This window comes from Cynara cardunculus (genome assembly GCF_001531365.2).
Source record: "Cynara cardunculus var. scolymus isolate 2C chromosome LG 13, CcrdV1, whole genome shotgun sequence".
Classification (NCBI taxonomy): domain Eukaryota; kingdom Viridiplantae; phylum Streptophyta; class Magnoliopsida; order Asterales; family Asteraceae; genus Cynara; species Cynara cardunculus.
The window spans coordinates 2,238,791-2,256,379 of NC_037540.1; the positions used below are offsets into that span (position 1 = coordinate 2,238,791).

General features: G+C 31.6%; 1 protein-coding gene across 1 annotated transcript; it reads right to left on the bottom strand.

The window, feature by feature from the left end:
- Positions 1 to 929: 929 nt before the first annotated feature.
- LOC112524284 (paired amphipathic helix protein Sin3-like 5) lies at positions 930 to 14,179 on the bottom strand. The gene is made up of 15 exons (XM_025134047.1): positions 14,049 to 14,179; positions 13,778 to 13,964; positions 13,607 to 13,705; positions 13,368 to 13,527; positions 13,097 to 13,233; positions 12,642 to 12,947; positions 12,400 to 12,545; positions 11,846 to 11,973; positions 11,506 to 11,760; positions 10,849 to 11,420; positions 10,705 to 10,760; positions 10,482 to 10,617; positions 10,030 to 10,182; positions 9,868 to 9,943; positions 930 to 1,102 (listed from the first exon to the last, which is right to left on the bottom strand). Exons 1-15 carry the CDS (start codon positions 14,177 to 14,179, stop codon positions 930 to 932), a joined length of 2,715 nt encoding a protein of 904 aa, XP_024989815.1.
- Between the last annotated feature and the right edge of the window lie 3,410 nt (positions 14,180 to 17,589).

Below are 17,589 nucleotides of genomic sequence, written 5' to 3' on the forward strand. Positions count from 1 at the left end.
ATGAACACCATGATAAAATAATTCATTAAGCTTGTTTACGTTATATGCATATTTAGGGGCTGTTTACTTGCAACTTAATTATGCTTATTGGTCTATCTGGCTTATTCGCACAGCCCATTTGGGTTGTTTACTTACGACTTATTCGCACAGAACATGACTTAATCGCACAGATAGAAATAATGTGTTGTCTCCATTCAGCCATAAAAATGACATCCGTACCCCTTATTTAAAGCATCACCTCTTTCACAAATGAGACATCCCATCGTCAATCTCTTTATGATTTTTTGTTTTGATGTTCAAATAATTAATATTGGGCGTAAATCGGTCATTTATGTCATTTAGACTGTTGGTTCAGATAAAAAAGTAAACAACACTATCCATTTATCCAGATAGACAAATTTATCCAGACAGACAAATTTATCCATACAGAACTTAATAAAAATTTTATTAAACATCCCCTTAGTTGTGCATGTGTTGTGTATGTTACGAAAAAGGAGAGAAAATAGAAAACATATATGCATGAAATTTCTCAAAAAAATATATTAATATGTATTTAATAAATACCAATAACTATCTTTTTAATTATCTGTTAATTAATTATAATCATTATTTTAATTATTTGATTACTAGTTAAAATAAATTACGAGTGTTAATATTTAACTTAACTACATTAAAAGAAATGTATTTTATCTTGAAAAATCTATTTTCAAAACACAATTTTGATAAACAATATAATATTTTTATAATAATTAAAATATATTTTATTTTTTTAAATACAATTTGTACTAAATTAGTACTTTATAGCAATAAAAAATTTAATATAAGGAATAAAATTTAATCCAAGCTGGACAAGGAAATTGGGAAGGTGAATAACCAGCTGTCAAACTTAATGGCGCGCCAACGCGCCAGCTGTAGGTGCAAGGAAAAAGTTAAAAGTGTATTTGTGGGCTCTGCTCAGCTCCAAAATTTGATGTTGACGGCTTAAATTTGCTCCTGTCAGTCGCATTGGCTAGTGGGTCCCACTGCCAATTGTCCACGTGCCTCCACGCCGTTTTGTTTTCGGGACAGCTCAGCGCCACTTTGTGCTCTTTCCTCTCATTGGCTACAAACAGACCAAACAACACATTTTCTTTTCGTTTTTTCTTTTATTTTTTGTGGTGTAACATAAAATGTATTCACATAAATATCGTAAAACATTGAACCATAAACACAAATGTGTGTACATTGAAACATGGGAATTAGAGAACTGTAACAACTTGGATCGTATGAATAGAAAATAAGATCTGTGAGTTTTTTATAAGTCTCAAGTTATGAGTTACTATCAACTTAAATCATGATTTTAAGTTGAATTTGAAGTTATTGGACCAATTTGTTATTTTATGCTTTGGGGTGTTACCATAACGAACATCCACTAACTAAGGGGCTGTTTGTTAGTTTCTGAATGATTGGTGTAGGATGATGATTTGGTTAAAATGATTAATAGACTCTTATAATATAAGTCTCATTTAATAAGCTGGATATGTATCAGTTATACAAGATTGTTACTGTTTTTTATTATAAAATTTAATCAACATAATGATTTAAAGTTTGGTTGCTTGCATATGTAATTGTTGGGACTATGATTTTTGTAGAATACTTTAAGCAAATTTTCACAAAATTAAAATATAAAATTAGAAAGAAAAAAAAAAAGATTACACATATATATGTTTTTTTTGGACATTTTCTAAATTTGTAAGTGGTTGTCTCCTTCATGTGGATCATAGAATATGCCTTTTTATATTATAGACCATGTGGGTTTCATGATCAATTTATTATTTCTTAAAATAAATTCTAAAACATATTTCTTCCCATTTTTTTATGATTTTTAAATAAAAAAATTTAAGAAAAACTTTGACTTTTTTTTTTTGGAATTTTGAATAAGAAATTTTAGGTAAAACTTCAAGAACAAATTTTTCTATAAAGTTTTTCAAATATATATTATTGAGCAAATTATATGAAAAAATGACGTACTTTTAAAACTTTCAACATGGTAACCGGTTGCAGCATTAACCGGTTACCATGTTGATGTTGGTATCCAGCTCAATATTATTTGCTGAAGTATTAACCGGATACCACTCACTCGTTGCATCAGCATGGTAACCGGTTAATTCTTCAACCGGTTACACAGATACTTAAATATTTAAAACTTTACATCTTAAGTATCAAAATTGAAGTTAAGTACGTTACCTATAATATGAATCAAGTTAAACTATATTATTTTTTCATGTTGCTCAATAATATTTATATATGACAAATATTTATACATAGATTTGAATATTTGGTTTCTTAAAAGGCTGAGCTCTATCGATACCCTGAGTACTAGTGTCTAACGACAATTTAGTTTGTTAATAAGTTAACACGTTATTTTTTGTTCACACAACTATTACATGTTTTTCACAACCTTAACATTAATTTGCTTTTTATTATATCTCACATTCAACATAAAAAATTAAAATGGATCAACATATATATTTTATCTGGTAAAAACCTATCTGTATTATATATCTATTTAAAATTCCACTCAGCTAAATTGTATGGGTATACCACTAGCATCAGCATCAGAATGGACAAAAAAAGATAATAAAAAAAAATGGAACATGATTGACATTTTATGTTCCCGACTTTAGATCAAAATGCACACAGTAGCATCACGTGTGTACCTTACTAGTTATTATAGAAAATAGCACACATCTTAATGACATTTATTAAACATCTATTAAAATACGTATTATAAGTATTTTTACATGATCGATCGATAATTTTCATTTTTTTTTCAGGTTTTTTAATAACAAATAAACCCTATTAAAATTCGTTTGAAATATTTCGTTGTATCTAAAGCTCGTGATGAACGAAGAAAACATCGGAAAGAACAAAACAAGATTCGTCGGAATGACACGTAATTTTTTCTAACTTACAATATTTAATGCGTAAAGTACAACAAATAACCCAAAAGTGGTTTGTGATCATCTCAAAATACAAATGGAAACAAAAATAACGAAAGGGACAAGTTAAAAATTGGGAAAAATATCTAATAAAAATAAATAAAATGAATAAAAATATAAATATAAATAAAATGAAATAAAAACAAATAAAGGACAAGGAGAGGTTGAGAAGGTAGGAGAGAGTAGTTGTGAGAGTGGTGGTGCACACATGATACACAAGGGACTTGTGTACAGGATCCTTTTCCATTGAAGAGAAATTACAAACAAAAGTTAAGGTAAAAAGTGTAAAAAGTGATTTGAACTCATGATATTTTTAATCTTAAAGCAACTTTCAAGAATTATGTTTTAAAAAAGAATTGATCTGGTGCTTTTCGTTAGTGTTGGTCTATTGAAACTCTTCAATTAAGATTGATTTAATGGTGGAGATCTATTTTTACCATTCTCACCGTAATTTTTATTTTCACTGGAACCTAACACTATAAATAAATAGTTAAAAAAAATAGAGTAAACTATAAATTTGGGTCATATGCTTTGTCAAAAATAATAACTTTTGTGTTTACAGTTTTAAAATTACAAGATGACTATCGTGGTTTTAAATTGTTTGAATTTGGTCCCTCTTTTTAACGGTTGTTAAAAAGTAATGTTAAATGAGGGGCATTTTTGTCATTTTATTGAATTTTATTTGTTTCTTTACCAAATCAAACCGATTTTATGGTTTTGGTCTATATGGTTTCTTGATTGGATAAAAGACAAAAAAATCAATAAAGGAACACAAATGTTGGTTCAAATCCATACGTTCTTACAAACCATAATGATCATCTTGTAATTTTGTATCTGTAGGTACGAAAAATGTTATAAAAAACAATAGGGGCTAATAGTCTAATGAATATTAACAGGGTCATGTAGCAGGACGAAACCAGGCTGATTTTATTGAATTGGGGTAGTGAAAATACGGGAATTGAAAATCATATTGTATGATACGAGTTTGATCATAAACTGAATATTGAACGGGATTCCAATTTTGAGTTGTGATTCAAACATAGTTTCTTATCTAAATGACGAAGTCTCATTAGAATGAAATAAAAACATCTGATTTAGATTGGATTGTACTGATAAATGATATTTTTATTATATCTAAAACAAATATACGAACCAAATATATCGGTTTTTATAGTTTCTACCAAGTTTTGCATTCGCTTGCATAATAAAATAATTATGAAAATTGATAATTAAATTAAATGTTGAAAAAATTAAAGTTAAAATATCAACCTTACATTTTTTTGGACACAATGATTTTGGGAGCCCACGTATTCTTTCGGTTGACCAACTAATTAAAGAAACTTTGAGTAAAATAATGAGTATTTTTGTTAGATAATGAGAGATTTTTGTTTATGAAATCAGTAAGAGACTGTTTACTAAACGCTTACTAACTGGATAAATTTCCTTATCGGATGAATATAACAAGGGTCAAGAATCTTACCGGGCAAGAGCAATGAGAATGATGGAGAGTATTACCTGGTAAGTGAAGAAGACGACTCTTACCCAGTTAAGCGCTTATCCTGTAAATTGTTGCATTCGATACGTTTTGATGTACTAAAATCTTACGCATCAAAATAAATTATAGTGTTGATTCATATCGATAAGCACTTACCAGATAAGGATTTGGGTAAACAGTCCCTAAGAAATTGTTTGTTTTTTCTGCTAATTGAAATTAAAATATGTTTGTTTTTAAGTTGACCAATTTTATTGAATTTACAAACTTATTTGTTCAATCATAAATAGTGTTTTCTTAAAGTATATTAAAACGCATTAAGTACACTTATGGTGCCTAACTTAAACAGCGTTAACTGAAACTCTGATAGAGCTTCATGTGCCGCTCATGCAAGTGGTAACTTCGTCTTTTTACGCTTGATCCATCCTCCCCACCTCTTTCTTAACCCAAAAAAAAAAAAAAACACAAGAACATAGAATTCATCAACAACATCAGATTCTTCAACAAGAACATCAAATTCATCGACAACGTTAGACAACAAATCAAGAAACAAACAGATTCATATGCAAATCAAAATCCTAAACCATTCAGATTGAAAAGCGTAAGAGGAAGTAGATTGGAAGCAGAAGCATATTGAAGTAGATCTCGAATATAGTGTAATACTTTAAATTGAACCTTGAAACTCAAGATCAATCAGCAACACTACAACCGGTGATGTATGAAGTATAGTCAGTTTGCAAGTGGGTTCAAACGTATCGAACAACTTGAGAACAAAGCAATGACGAGAATCACCTGAATAGAATCTATAAACCGTTTTTCCTCTTTGGAATCGACGAGTGATCTGTAAGTGGGGCCAAATAGGACACATGTACAATTCTTCCTCTTCCAAATCGTATTATTCCAAGATTGTGCAAGCACGGGGTTGAGGAGTGAGCTCTCTAAACAAATCAGTAGATACCGTATTCACAAAGTCTAAACAAATTGAAAGAACACGCGGTACATGGTTGTTGGATTGAGTTGGGAAGGGGTTTGATTGGCGATGTGTTTCACTGCTTCTCATTTGGGGTTGATTTAGAGTTTAGGTTTTTCCCCCACAAAACACGGAAATATTAAAATGACAAATTTGCCCATCATGCGAAGGGCACAAGGGTGGCTGACAGATCACATTTTGACAGTGTTAAATATAGGGACCGAATTGTTAAGAAAAGTAATGGTTAAAAATTATTGACTTAAAGGGTCTTGATCCAAAAATTGGATTACAAATCAACCTTTTTGTTTAAAATATCTGATGATTAGATTTATGTTTCCCGAAATATAAACGAAAACAAATTTGTTTTGATTAAATATTTAAAATACGACGTAATATACTAAAATGAAAGTTTTTAATGGGTTATATATTGATTTTATTTGGTGCATGTGGTTTGTCGAAAATAGTACTATTTGGCCTTATAGTTTTAAAATTACAAGATGACATTATGGTTTGCAAAAACATATGGATTTAGTCCGTTTCTTTAATATCGTTAAAAATTTCGTTAATTGAGGGGCATTTTCGTCATGTTTTTGATTTTTTTACCCAATCAGAATCAAATTTATGGTTTTGGTTCTTGTGGTTTTACTCTCGATAAAAAGAAGAAGAAAATGCCTCTCATTTAACATCATTTTTTTATGACTGTTAAAGTGATGGATGAGATCCGGCCATTGTTACAAACATGGGTAATCGCTTATCAAGTCACTTTACTTTATCGGATGAATATTTTAACGATCAATAATCTTACCTGATAATGATGAGGCAAAAACCAATAGTCTTACCCAGTAAAAGAGAGCGCAAACTCTTACCATAGTTGGCGTTTATTGGTGTCGTATACAATGCCGTTTTTGCTGACTAACTTACTCAATAAGTAAGTAATAATATTGAATTTTACCAGCAAACACTTATTAAGTAAGTATTTAGTAAAGGACCATTTACTCTAAAAAAATAATAAAACAAAAACTTTTAATTCAAGTTTAAATACCAAATCATTTAATGGTCTCGTATTTTAAGAACCATCGATGACGGTGGCCTTAAAAAACCTGTGAAACGAGCTCAGGAAAGATCGAAAGGGTCACAGTCGCGCGGTGTCTTTTTTTGTCATTTACTTTGCCTTTTTCTTTATTTATTAATCACCTTTAATTAACTAATTAAATTATATAAATAAATAAATTAACAAATACTAATAAGTAGTAAATAAAACGGGTCCCATTTTTAAATATAAATGATTGCGTCAAGAAATTAACAATAAAATGACATGACACCTAAATAATAATTTGATTAGGTGGCATGTTGCCATGTACATATTAATGCACCAAAGACATGATTATCGACACCCCAATCGACTTGACACGAAACCCTCTTTTAAGTACGTTAACAAGAGGGGGTATTTTCTGACTCGTACAACACCTGATGCCAATGGGAAGACAAAAGGGGAGGGGGCAGATCGGGATCGAATCTGGGATGTGTATTGTATTTAGATAAAGTCACTCCACCGTTTTACCAACCGAGCTACTACGACACTAAATACATGATAATAAAAAATATTTTTTTTATGTAAACATCCAATAAAATTAGGTTGAGTTCCTCAAATCAAACGCATCAAGTACAATAATGGTCCTTAACTTTTACTTTTCTTAACACGGTTAAATTATGGTCCGTTAGACCCTCATGTACCCTTCACGGTTAAATAATGGGTCGATTTGGATATTGGAGCGAGGGTTTGATTTACAAGGTGGTCCCCTGCTTCTCATGCTAGGAGGAGAAGAGGGATTAACAGATGTTATTTTAACATTGTTAAACGTAGAGACCAAATTGTTATAAAAACTTAAGTATTATCAGTGTGCCTACGTGCTTGACAGACTCGATCCAAAAATTAGGTAAAGACTAAAGATGTAATTCACTTAATTTTTTTTTACTTTATTGTAAATGATGACTAAATTTATATTTCCTAAAAAAATAACAGAAATAAAATCTATTTTATTTGATTATTCAAAATATAAGTTGTAAAAATAGATTTTCTATGAATAAACGTTATCCATAGAAAATAATAAATGCAAAAACTATAAAATACCAAATTATTTTACCAAGTTGATTTAATTGAATTGGAGTTGTTTGTTTATCTTTTAATAGTTTTATTAAAAGACAACTTCTGAATTATTAAGAAGGGAATCTTGTTTGTCAAAAAAAAGTTTATCTATTAATGGTTCTAAAACTTTCTGAATGATTTTGTATCATGAGCCTCTTTTAACCATTAAGCGCTATAATTTTATTGTAAACAATTACCAAACAATTATATTTCATTTTTCACTATATCATGAAAGCATTTTAATTATTTTGACCACTTATTCATTATGTATCAAATCATTCAGCAACTACCAAACACCTCCTAAGAATCACTGAAGACGGTGGACTTAAAGTATCTCTAACTGTTTTTCTATATTTTTCTAAAATAGAGAATTAAAACATGAATTTTCTAAGAGATTTTAATACAAAATATATTATTATAATATTATCTAGTTTATTATCCTGATATATTTTTTTATAAAAAAAATAATAACTCAATCTCATTGGTTTTATTGAATAAAATAATCATTTCTCTCTTCCAATGTTAAGTTTTAAAAAATTCTCTATATTTAGAGTTTCTTTATAATCCTCTTTTTTTAGAAAACAAGATAGCAAAACTATAAAAAAATATTAGAAAATAAAATATCATTTTTCAATTTTAAAGAAACTGTTGAAGATGCTCTTAAAAAATCATATAAAAACACCCAACTGATAGATAGGATCAGGGTCAGGGCAGGATCAGACGATAATTTTTTTGTCATTTAATTCACCTTTTTATTTATTTATTTAACACCTTTAATTAACTAATTAGATTTTACCCAATTTTAAAATTTAAATAATTAAATTAAAAAACAGTAATAAATAAAAATGTCCTACTTTTAAATATAACTGCCGTCAAGAAGTTAACGATAGAATGACGTGACACTTCAATGATAGCCTTTATAAAATTTGGTTTGGTGGCATATTGCTATGTAAATATTAATAAAAATATAATAAAAAATAGTATTTTTTTCAATATAAAATGATGTAAATTTAGGTTGGTTTAATTGGTGTTTTTAAAAAAAAAATTATTTTCCAACACTATTTTCATCGTTAATTTGTCATTATTATTATTAATTAATTAAAAAGATCATGGTTACATTTTTTTTAATTTGAAGTACAATGGGGACTTTTGTTTCAGATTAAGAATTTTTTTTTTGATTAACCTGGATATCTAACCCGTTATGTGAACCAACTAATCCCAGGACGACTACCTGCTTTGCAGACAGTCTTAAGTCATCGCATTTGAATTTCCGTGGCCACAAGGAGATTTTTATTTCTCCTTGGATTTGAACTTGAGACCTCCTGGTACTTTTGACATTTGGAGCCAAGCTCAAACCAATCAGGCACCACCCTTGTGGTTTGTTTACTGAGTTTTGAATCGAGCTGGAAAGGAAAGGATTTTGAATCGTGGTTATGCCCTGCGATGAGGGAAGTGTAGCTACGAGTTATTTCCTATCGGCTCCAAACGAATGTATAGAGTTTGCTTAACTTCTTAAAAGGACATTTGTAATCACAAATCCATTGTATTAAAAGTACGTGTATGATGTATGCAAACTTTATCTTTGTCTGTATGATCACGCAATTCTTTCTTAACGAAGTTAAAAAGGAGAAGTTTATCAACCGGGATTATTGGTTCCAAATTTGGTCGAAATTATGTAACTACTCAAAATAAATATATCGTGATCGATGTTTTCCAATAGTCGAACAAGCGAGTTTTGGAATGTTTTATCTGTAACTACCACAACGAGACTATTTGCTATGAAACTTTACAAAACGGCGACCAATAGAATTAATATGTGCCGACTATAAGTAATGAAATAACGATCTTGTTTAAAGCATGTTCCTTTGCAAATTCGTTCGAGGATTATCTCAAAATAAAAGGTTTGCATGTCATGACGGTCTGATTCCGGAAAAACAATGATCACGAACAAGTTCTCACACAATTATCCCAACACGTAGTAGAGTTGGTTCTGAGGTGATATATTTACATAAACAACTGATTACAAGAAGATTACATTAAAATCCGTTCAGTATAACTCATCCATCGTAACCACCCATCAATAATTAGTACTATCAAATCATCGAGTCTTCGGCTAGATAGTTTACGCACGTATCATAGTCTTCATTTTCTAGTATATATCTTACCTGCTATATCAGATAGACAGAAACCATTAAAATATATACAGGGACCTCCCTTTCTTTATAAAGGGTCCGTTTAGAGTAATTCTCACATGGTATCAGAGCCGGAGTCTACATACCTTTTCCACGTGTTTTGACCTTGTTGATTTGCTGTATGGTCAAACGGGTTTGTCCGTCTGTTTCTCGTATAGGTAACTGCAATGAAACGAATCTTTTAACGAAAACATGCCAATATGTTTCTCGGATTACGACAAGAAAACCAGAAAGAGATTACTACTTACGCATTCAAACCGAAACATTTTATAGGTAGTAACTATCGATCTGGCATTTGCAGCATAAACTTCATCTACAAATCTTCCAGATTCTCTTGTTTTCTCAGAAGCATACAGGTCGAGAAGCTTGTTATCGACCTCGTTCATGGTAACGGCTCGAAGCTGATGTATCGTTTCAGATCATATCGACAAATAAGATAATATCCGTGCAAACACACTGTTGGGAAGTCTATACGACAACAAAATCGGCTTTACGAAAATAAACTCTCGTCCCCGCCCCGTTACCCGTCAAAGAGGGGAATCCTGACCCTGTTAGGGTTGGGTACCCGCCCTTGACGGATAAAATTTCCATCTATATGCACATTTGTTTGCTCCAAAGAATTTAAATCTATTAGAACATTTAGACATATTCGGTACCCATATAGCCGATTTTGTGTGAAAGTTAGAAATGAGCATGTCACCTGTCTAGATAGCTTGTTGATCAGCCTTTCTATCGAGAAAATTAGACCCGATGAATTCCCGAAAATTGTTCGACATTCATTTTCGAACTTGTCTTTGTAAGCACCGGTCAGATAGTTATGAAGAAGATCCAAGAATCTATAACAAAAATGGAAATAAAATCAAATATGTGAACACGACCACAACGAATTCGAACCAGTTCGGTTAAAAGGAGATTAAGCATACACGGGATATGAATCGTTTGCCAGCCGCTTGGCCTCTTCGAGCCTTCCGTAGAGTGCCTGTTAATTAAAGGAAGAGATCAAATACCATGATAGTAATAAATAGATGAAAACTAGAAATCTGGGCTTATAGCAGAATATGGTTTACTTGATGAAGTCTGAAGAAAACGTAGAAGGCATCATCTCCGTAAAATATCAGCGATCGATCTTCCTCCTGGACGATATCGACATTCTCACGATCGTTTGATGATGTTTCTTCTACTGCATTATCAGCAACTGCTTCACTGCCCAAAACACCTTCCTGATCGTAATTTTGTTCAATATTGTGCATGTGTGCTGCAAATCCCCCTTTTTCTAGATCTACAATGGGAGAAAAATCAATCTCATTCGTCAGAAACTCAAGGAAACCGTCGGTTCCCTCTTGCCCACGAGTTCCTTCCGGTTCGTTAGTAATTGGTGCATTATAATTCATAATCTGTTCATTGGAGATGCGGGTTTCTGCAATATGTTTGCTGTCATCAGTGCATCCTGCAGACCGGAGAAGAAGACCAAACATGGATTCTACTAATGAAGTCCAGATCTTCATGGCTCTATCAAGTTGTTCAGATGAACAAATATCTGAACAAGATTGTTCTATGAGCTGATACAAGTCTTTATGGATGTCCATGTCCGAGTAAACAAATTCCAGCTTATTGATGCCATTGATTTCAGCCAACAGATCTACAATACGAAAAGGGAAATCATGAATAATAATCATTCATGGTTAATGAAACTGGAAACCATGACGAGGGTATGATCAGATTACCGTTATTAGACAAGAACTTTGAGTCTTGCTGCTCGAGATAGGCATCTTGATGATCTAGTGACATTTCATGGTTTACAGCGAAAACTGGTTTCCAAAGCTTATTGAAACCAGAAGAGAACATCCTCCATTCCTCTTTTTTCTGCTTCAGACGGCTTAATATTCTCGGCAGACTAAGAGATACATCAGTTCTTAGTTCCTTGATGACATTAAGCCCATAATCACCATAAAGAACTTTTATGCACCTCAAACTTGGACCTAAGTAACAAAGAGGAATAAAGTGGTGAAAAACAATATAAAGATGAGATTTTCTTCTTCTTCCGGTTAATGATCAGCATCTTACCGGAAAAGTACTCTTCAACAGGAAAGAGACCATCTATCTCGATAGATTTATCAGAAATCATCATCACTAATTTCTCTGCAAGTTCAATTGTAACCTTTACGCATTCGAGAGCCATGTCCATCTCATGCCTGAAATACAAATACCAATATCATGCACTACCTATACGAACATCATCTATATGTAGAGCGAGGTTCACGGGGAAATCTCAAAAAATTGAACCGAGAAACACCTTGGCAACCGTTTATCTGGACGGTATAGACGTGGGCATACAAGTAATTGAAGTTCTTTTTGGTCTTTATGCAGGTTATGCACATGTGCATACCTGAGAAATTTCTTGCAAAATACTTGTATGCATATGTGCATACCATCCAAAAGACGAGTTACCAATAGTTACTAGGGTGTTCCTCAGTTTTTCATTTTTTTATGGTTTTCATTTCAACACGCCATATATGAATACGAGTACGTGGCTAAAGAAGGATTTTTTTTTATTACAATTAAGCAATGAGAAAGGATCTTGGAAGTTAAGATCGAACAATACACATCTCAAAGCCTACCTCTCGTCTTCAAATTCAGATAACTTATCTTCATATCTGTTTTTGAAGGGATGTTCGAAATGGCGACCATACGAAGCAGACACCCAGTGATCGTTCAATACTTCTTTGTCTAGTTGCTTTCTTTGAGTTGTTGCAGGAATAGGATACTGTAATACACAAAATCCATTAATCGAAGATGGTAAAAAGAACAAGTTCAAAAATGGAAAATAAGAATTAAAAGTCTATGATGCAAGAGAAACTACATTTTTCGGGACAAGTCTGTAACTGGGAGTGCAACTTTCACAGTTAGATAAGTCAAGTTCACGAAGCGGTTTCACTTTGTTGTTGTCTTTCTTTGATACTCGAGACCGTTTCTTCTTTCCCTTTTCGACTGTAGGTCTACTGCTGGTGGCAGACCGTTTTCTCTTTCCCTTTTCGCTGATTTCTTGACCGATTTCCACCTTATTTTCGTTATGTTCTACGTTACCATCCTCGGTCTTATCACTGTGGTTGAGAACTTCACTGAATTCTTTCTTAAGGTTTGGATGCTCTTGGAGTAAATCATGCACCTAACAAAAATGAATGTTTCTTAAAACCAAAACTATCAAAACATAGTAGACTGAGTAGTGATGCTTAACATAATTAATCATTGCATTATGTGCTTTAAAACAAACACACACTTATTGATAAAGAACATAAATACAAATTCCAAATTTACCAAAGATTGCAGTTGTTGTCGATCTATGTTTTCCGTTTGGTAGTGCTTAATGCACTTCAAAAACCGCAGGTAGTCATCTGAATCGCGTACTTGTTCCCTCACCGTTTTACAGAGACAAGCCACTCGATCATGCATATCTGCCAAAAAATTGAATGTAAGGATCATAAAGAGCTCATAAATTTAATTAAGAAACCTCTTATTCTTCTATATTTGTCAATGGAACAACTTCTGCTCCTAGACAGTGGCCATCTAAGCATTCTGAATTAGATACCTGTGGGAAAAAGATTGAGAACAATGTCCTCAAGACTACGAACGTAGCTTTTGTACGTAGACCCGTGTTGCTTATGTTGATTGTGAGCGTTGTGGTAATCGGGAAATAAGTTGGTAAACTCCATATGTAAGTCTTCATGATCACGAAGAAGATCAGCAACCTGAGACAAGATGGTAAGAAATTCCACGTTAAAAACAGTTGCAAATCGATGTGTTAGATTCAATGACACATATATATACCTCTTGATGGACCTGAAAAACGGATCTTTTTCCCATTCGATACGAATTTAAAATCTCAAGAAAAGATGTGTAAATATCATAATTATCTTGTAGCCCCATCTGCAAGAAAACAGTCATTAGAATAATAAAGAGTAGTTTAATTAAGTCAAGTTGCTCTTATGATGTTATCACCTTCATATTGTTAACAAAGTTCATGGCTACTTCATCTTGAATCGGCTTCTTATATTCGCGAAGCTCGTCTTCTTGAGTGAGATTGAATTCTAATTCCTTTGGGAGATAGTTGTTAAAAGTTATAAGCAGTTCTGGATGTCCTGCAAATAGCTCCACCACCTTTTCTTTAACGCCGAAGAAGTCGATCCTACCAAAGGTATGATGGATGTTTTATAGGGGGATCAACTACAAAAATACGATGAAATCGGAAGAAGCTTTAAGTTACACGAACCTGTTTTTACGAAATTGTCGCATGATACCAAGAAACTCGGTATATTTATCGTCCGTCAGCGTCTCTTTTATGGTGTTGGCATACCTTAGGCAATCAGATTTTAGCAGTTGTTCTTGGTCTTCACCACCCATCATTTGGGGTTCCCTGGGATTTCTTCATCGGACAAGATTAAATGAATGAATTAAATCGTTGAGCATAAGTAACATAAAACTACTAAAAGATCAAATTTGTAGACAAGATTTTGCATTTAACCCGAAACTGCAGAGGCGGAACACAAATGGCCTGGATAAGTAAATAGTGGAGGAATCCAGAAGAATTTTATACTACCTTAATGGACTAGATTTGCTTCACTCTGTTGTAAAAAAAAAAAGCCCAGGGTCGAAGGCCTCTAAAGGCCATCCCCCTGGGAAACTAGAACACTCAAAATTCACTGAAAAATATATATATATATATATATATATCCAAGCACTTAATCTAGAATGATTAATCGAGATCTGAATACTGAGAAATTAATTCTGCCTTTAAAAAACAAAAGCAATATAAGAAGATTATTGAAGAGGATTTAAGTGATATCTAAATCTAATTAATGCGCTTAATTCAATTAAACAAAATCTGAATAGTTAAAGAATCAAACCACAAGCACTTGATGATCATGCATGACTTAATAGATTATTTAATGTTGATTAAAAAAATTATATAATACATACTCGGTCATAAAATAAATGTCCAAAATAAAAAAAAATACAAGTTTTTAAAGACATGTAACTATTACAATTTTCATTAAATAAATGATACAAAGAAATACTTTAACTTGATTCATATTTTGGGTAATGTACTTTAAAACTTTTATTTTTGTACCTAAATGTAACGTTTTTAAAATATTTAAGTACCTAGGTAACTGGTTGAAGCATTAACCGGTTTATCATGTTGATGTGATGAGTGATGTGGTATCCAACTCAGTATTATTTGCTGATGTGGTCAGTGACATCAATTTTTTTTAAATCTAAAATTAATATTCATCGGTTACCCCGATACTTAAATGTTTAAAACTTTACATCTTAGCTACAAAAATGGAAGTTTTGAAAGTTTGTTACCTAAAATAGGAATCATGTTAAAATACATTATGTTTTCTTACAATTTATCCAAATAATAATTATATGAGAGAGGATAATGAATTTCTCAAGCACTTGTTTTTTTAATATGGACATATATTTTAAGATAAAGTAAAATAAAATTATAAACATTCATTTTAAGAAGGAAGGTTAATATTTTAAATACCAATTAAATTACTCTCCACTGAAACCATTAATAACAATTAAATCGAGAATTGAAAGTTAAAATATTAAAAGAATTATTTTCAATTTTAATATATTTTTTATTTTAAAGATTTTAATATTAATTATCTTATTAAAACATTCTTTTAATTTTAAAAATTTATTCTTAATTTAAAATTTTCTCTTTTTATTTTATAGAATAATATAGGGGGTCTTCGGATTACTTATTTGAAACAATTTATATTTTTTTATAAAAAGTCTTTATCAACTTATTACAAGTTAGAACGGTTTAACTTCTTCAAAAACTTTTTATTACCGGTTTGACACCGGTATAAGCTGTTTATCCAAACACTCAAAAGTGTTTATTATCGATGTCACAACAAAATAAGTCAATAAATTGTTTTTATAAACAATCTAAACACCCTATAAATATCACGTTATATCGAAAAAGAGAACAAAAGAAACTATCGGAGATGTTCTTATAAAAAAAATGACTTGGAAAGACTACGATCTTTCACTCCAAGCAATATTCACACTTGAAAATCACACCAAATGATCACAAACTTTTGAAAAACAACGTTTAATCTAAATTTTAGGCTTACGATCCATCTCCGTTAGTCGGATCAAGGTTAGGGCTCTGGGCAACTTCATCGATGTCATCTCCAGACCTCGTCATCCCTGTAAAAACAACGGAACTCGTCAAAAATTAACCAAAATGTTTACCGACAATTGGAACCCTCATTTAACAATCAAACCATCAAAAGCCCCAGAAACCAAAGAAAACGACGGAAATCAAACGCAATCGCACCTTTAAATTGATCAGCGTTACCGGTTTTCATCTGCGAAACGAAATGTATCATATGAGTTTCGAGGTTTATTGAAAAGAAAAACCTCAAAAATTGCAGGAAAACACTCGACGATGATGAAATTTTCACTTAAAAATGTCACAATTAGTCAGGTTTCAACCAAATTCAGTTGCGAACCTTTTGAAAACTGAATGTATATATACCGTATTATCAACTGAGTGTAGATATCCTCTGAATTTTGATCCAAACACTGTATCTATCGATCCGACTGTGAAATCTAGAGAGAGAGAGTTTTGTGCATGTGTTGGCTTTAGATATAAGAGCTTGTATATATATAGGAAATGGAGTGGAGAGGATGATCACCTGGTGACCGGCAACCGGTTATGTGGGTGAAATGTACCAAAATGTAATAAATTTTTATTCATTTTTTATTTCGTGTAATAAATTCTTTTCTAACAAACTTTCGATATTTTCTATTTTTTAACACATTTTGACCTCTTTAGGAATCAATACATTTAAGAATTGTTTGGCAATTGCTAAATGGTTTAATGTAGAATGATTAAGTGGTCATAATGATTAAAAGGCTCTCATGATATAATGCAAAATGAAATATAATTGTTTAATATTTTTGTACAATGAAATTAGTGCTCTTAATGGTTAAAGGAGATCCAAGATACAAAATCATTTAGAGAGTTTTAGAACCATTAAGAGGTAGATTTTTTTTGCCAAACAAGATTCATCTCTTAACGATTCAAAAATTGACTCTTAATAGAACTATTAAGAGATAAACAAACAAACCTTATTTATATCGAGTGGAAATATATCTTAAGATGAAGAAGAAATCTAAATCCTTGATCACTTATCTCACTTTCATTCCATAAATTGCATTTATTATGGGAATTGATTTGGTGTACTGTATTAATGTTGATTTTCAATTAAGATTGATACAAGAATGAATTTTTTTACCTTTCTCACCATAACTTATATTCTCACATAAACCCAACTTTATTGAAAATGTAACAATAGAGGTTGTTTGGTTTATGTCGTGGAATGAAAATGAGAATGAAAATAACAGATAATGAATTCTCGTTTCCGTAGTTTAATCTAGAATGAAAATTTGGGTTTATAAGGAATGAACCCATTATATTATATAATACCAAACAATTTCTTGTATTTTCATTCTTATTGGTTACTGCTTAATATCACTAACCAAACACCCCTTTATCATGCACTTCTAACAGGTTTGAGAATGTTATTGCTTAACAAAAAAGACCCAAATTTTTTATCCAAAACATGTTGATGTTTGATTACTAAGCATAAAATAGTAAACTTCAACACTTTGTTATATTATTAATTGAGTAAAAATTTGCTTCTAACCAAAAAATTACTGGTCCAGTGATACTCGGGGTTACCAGTAGAGACATTGCCTGTTAAAAGACCAATGATTCAAACTTCACAAAA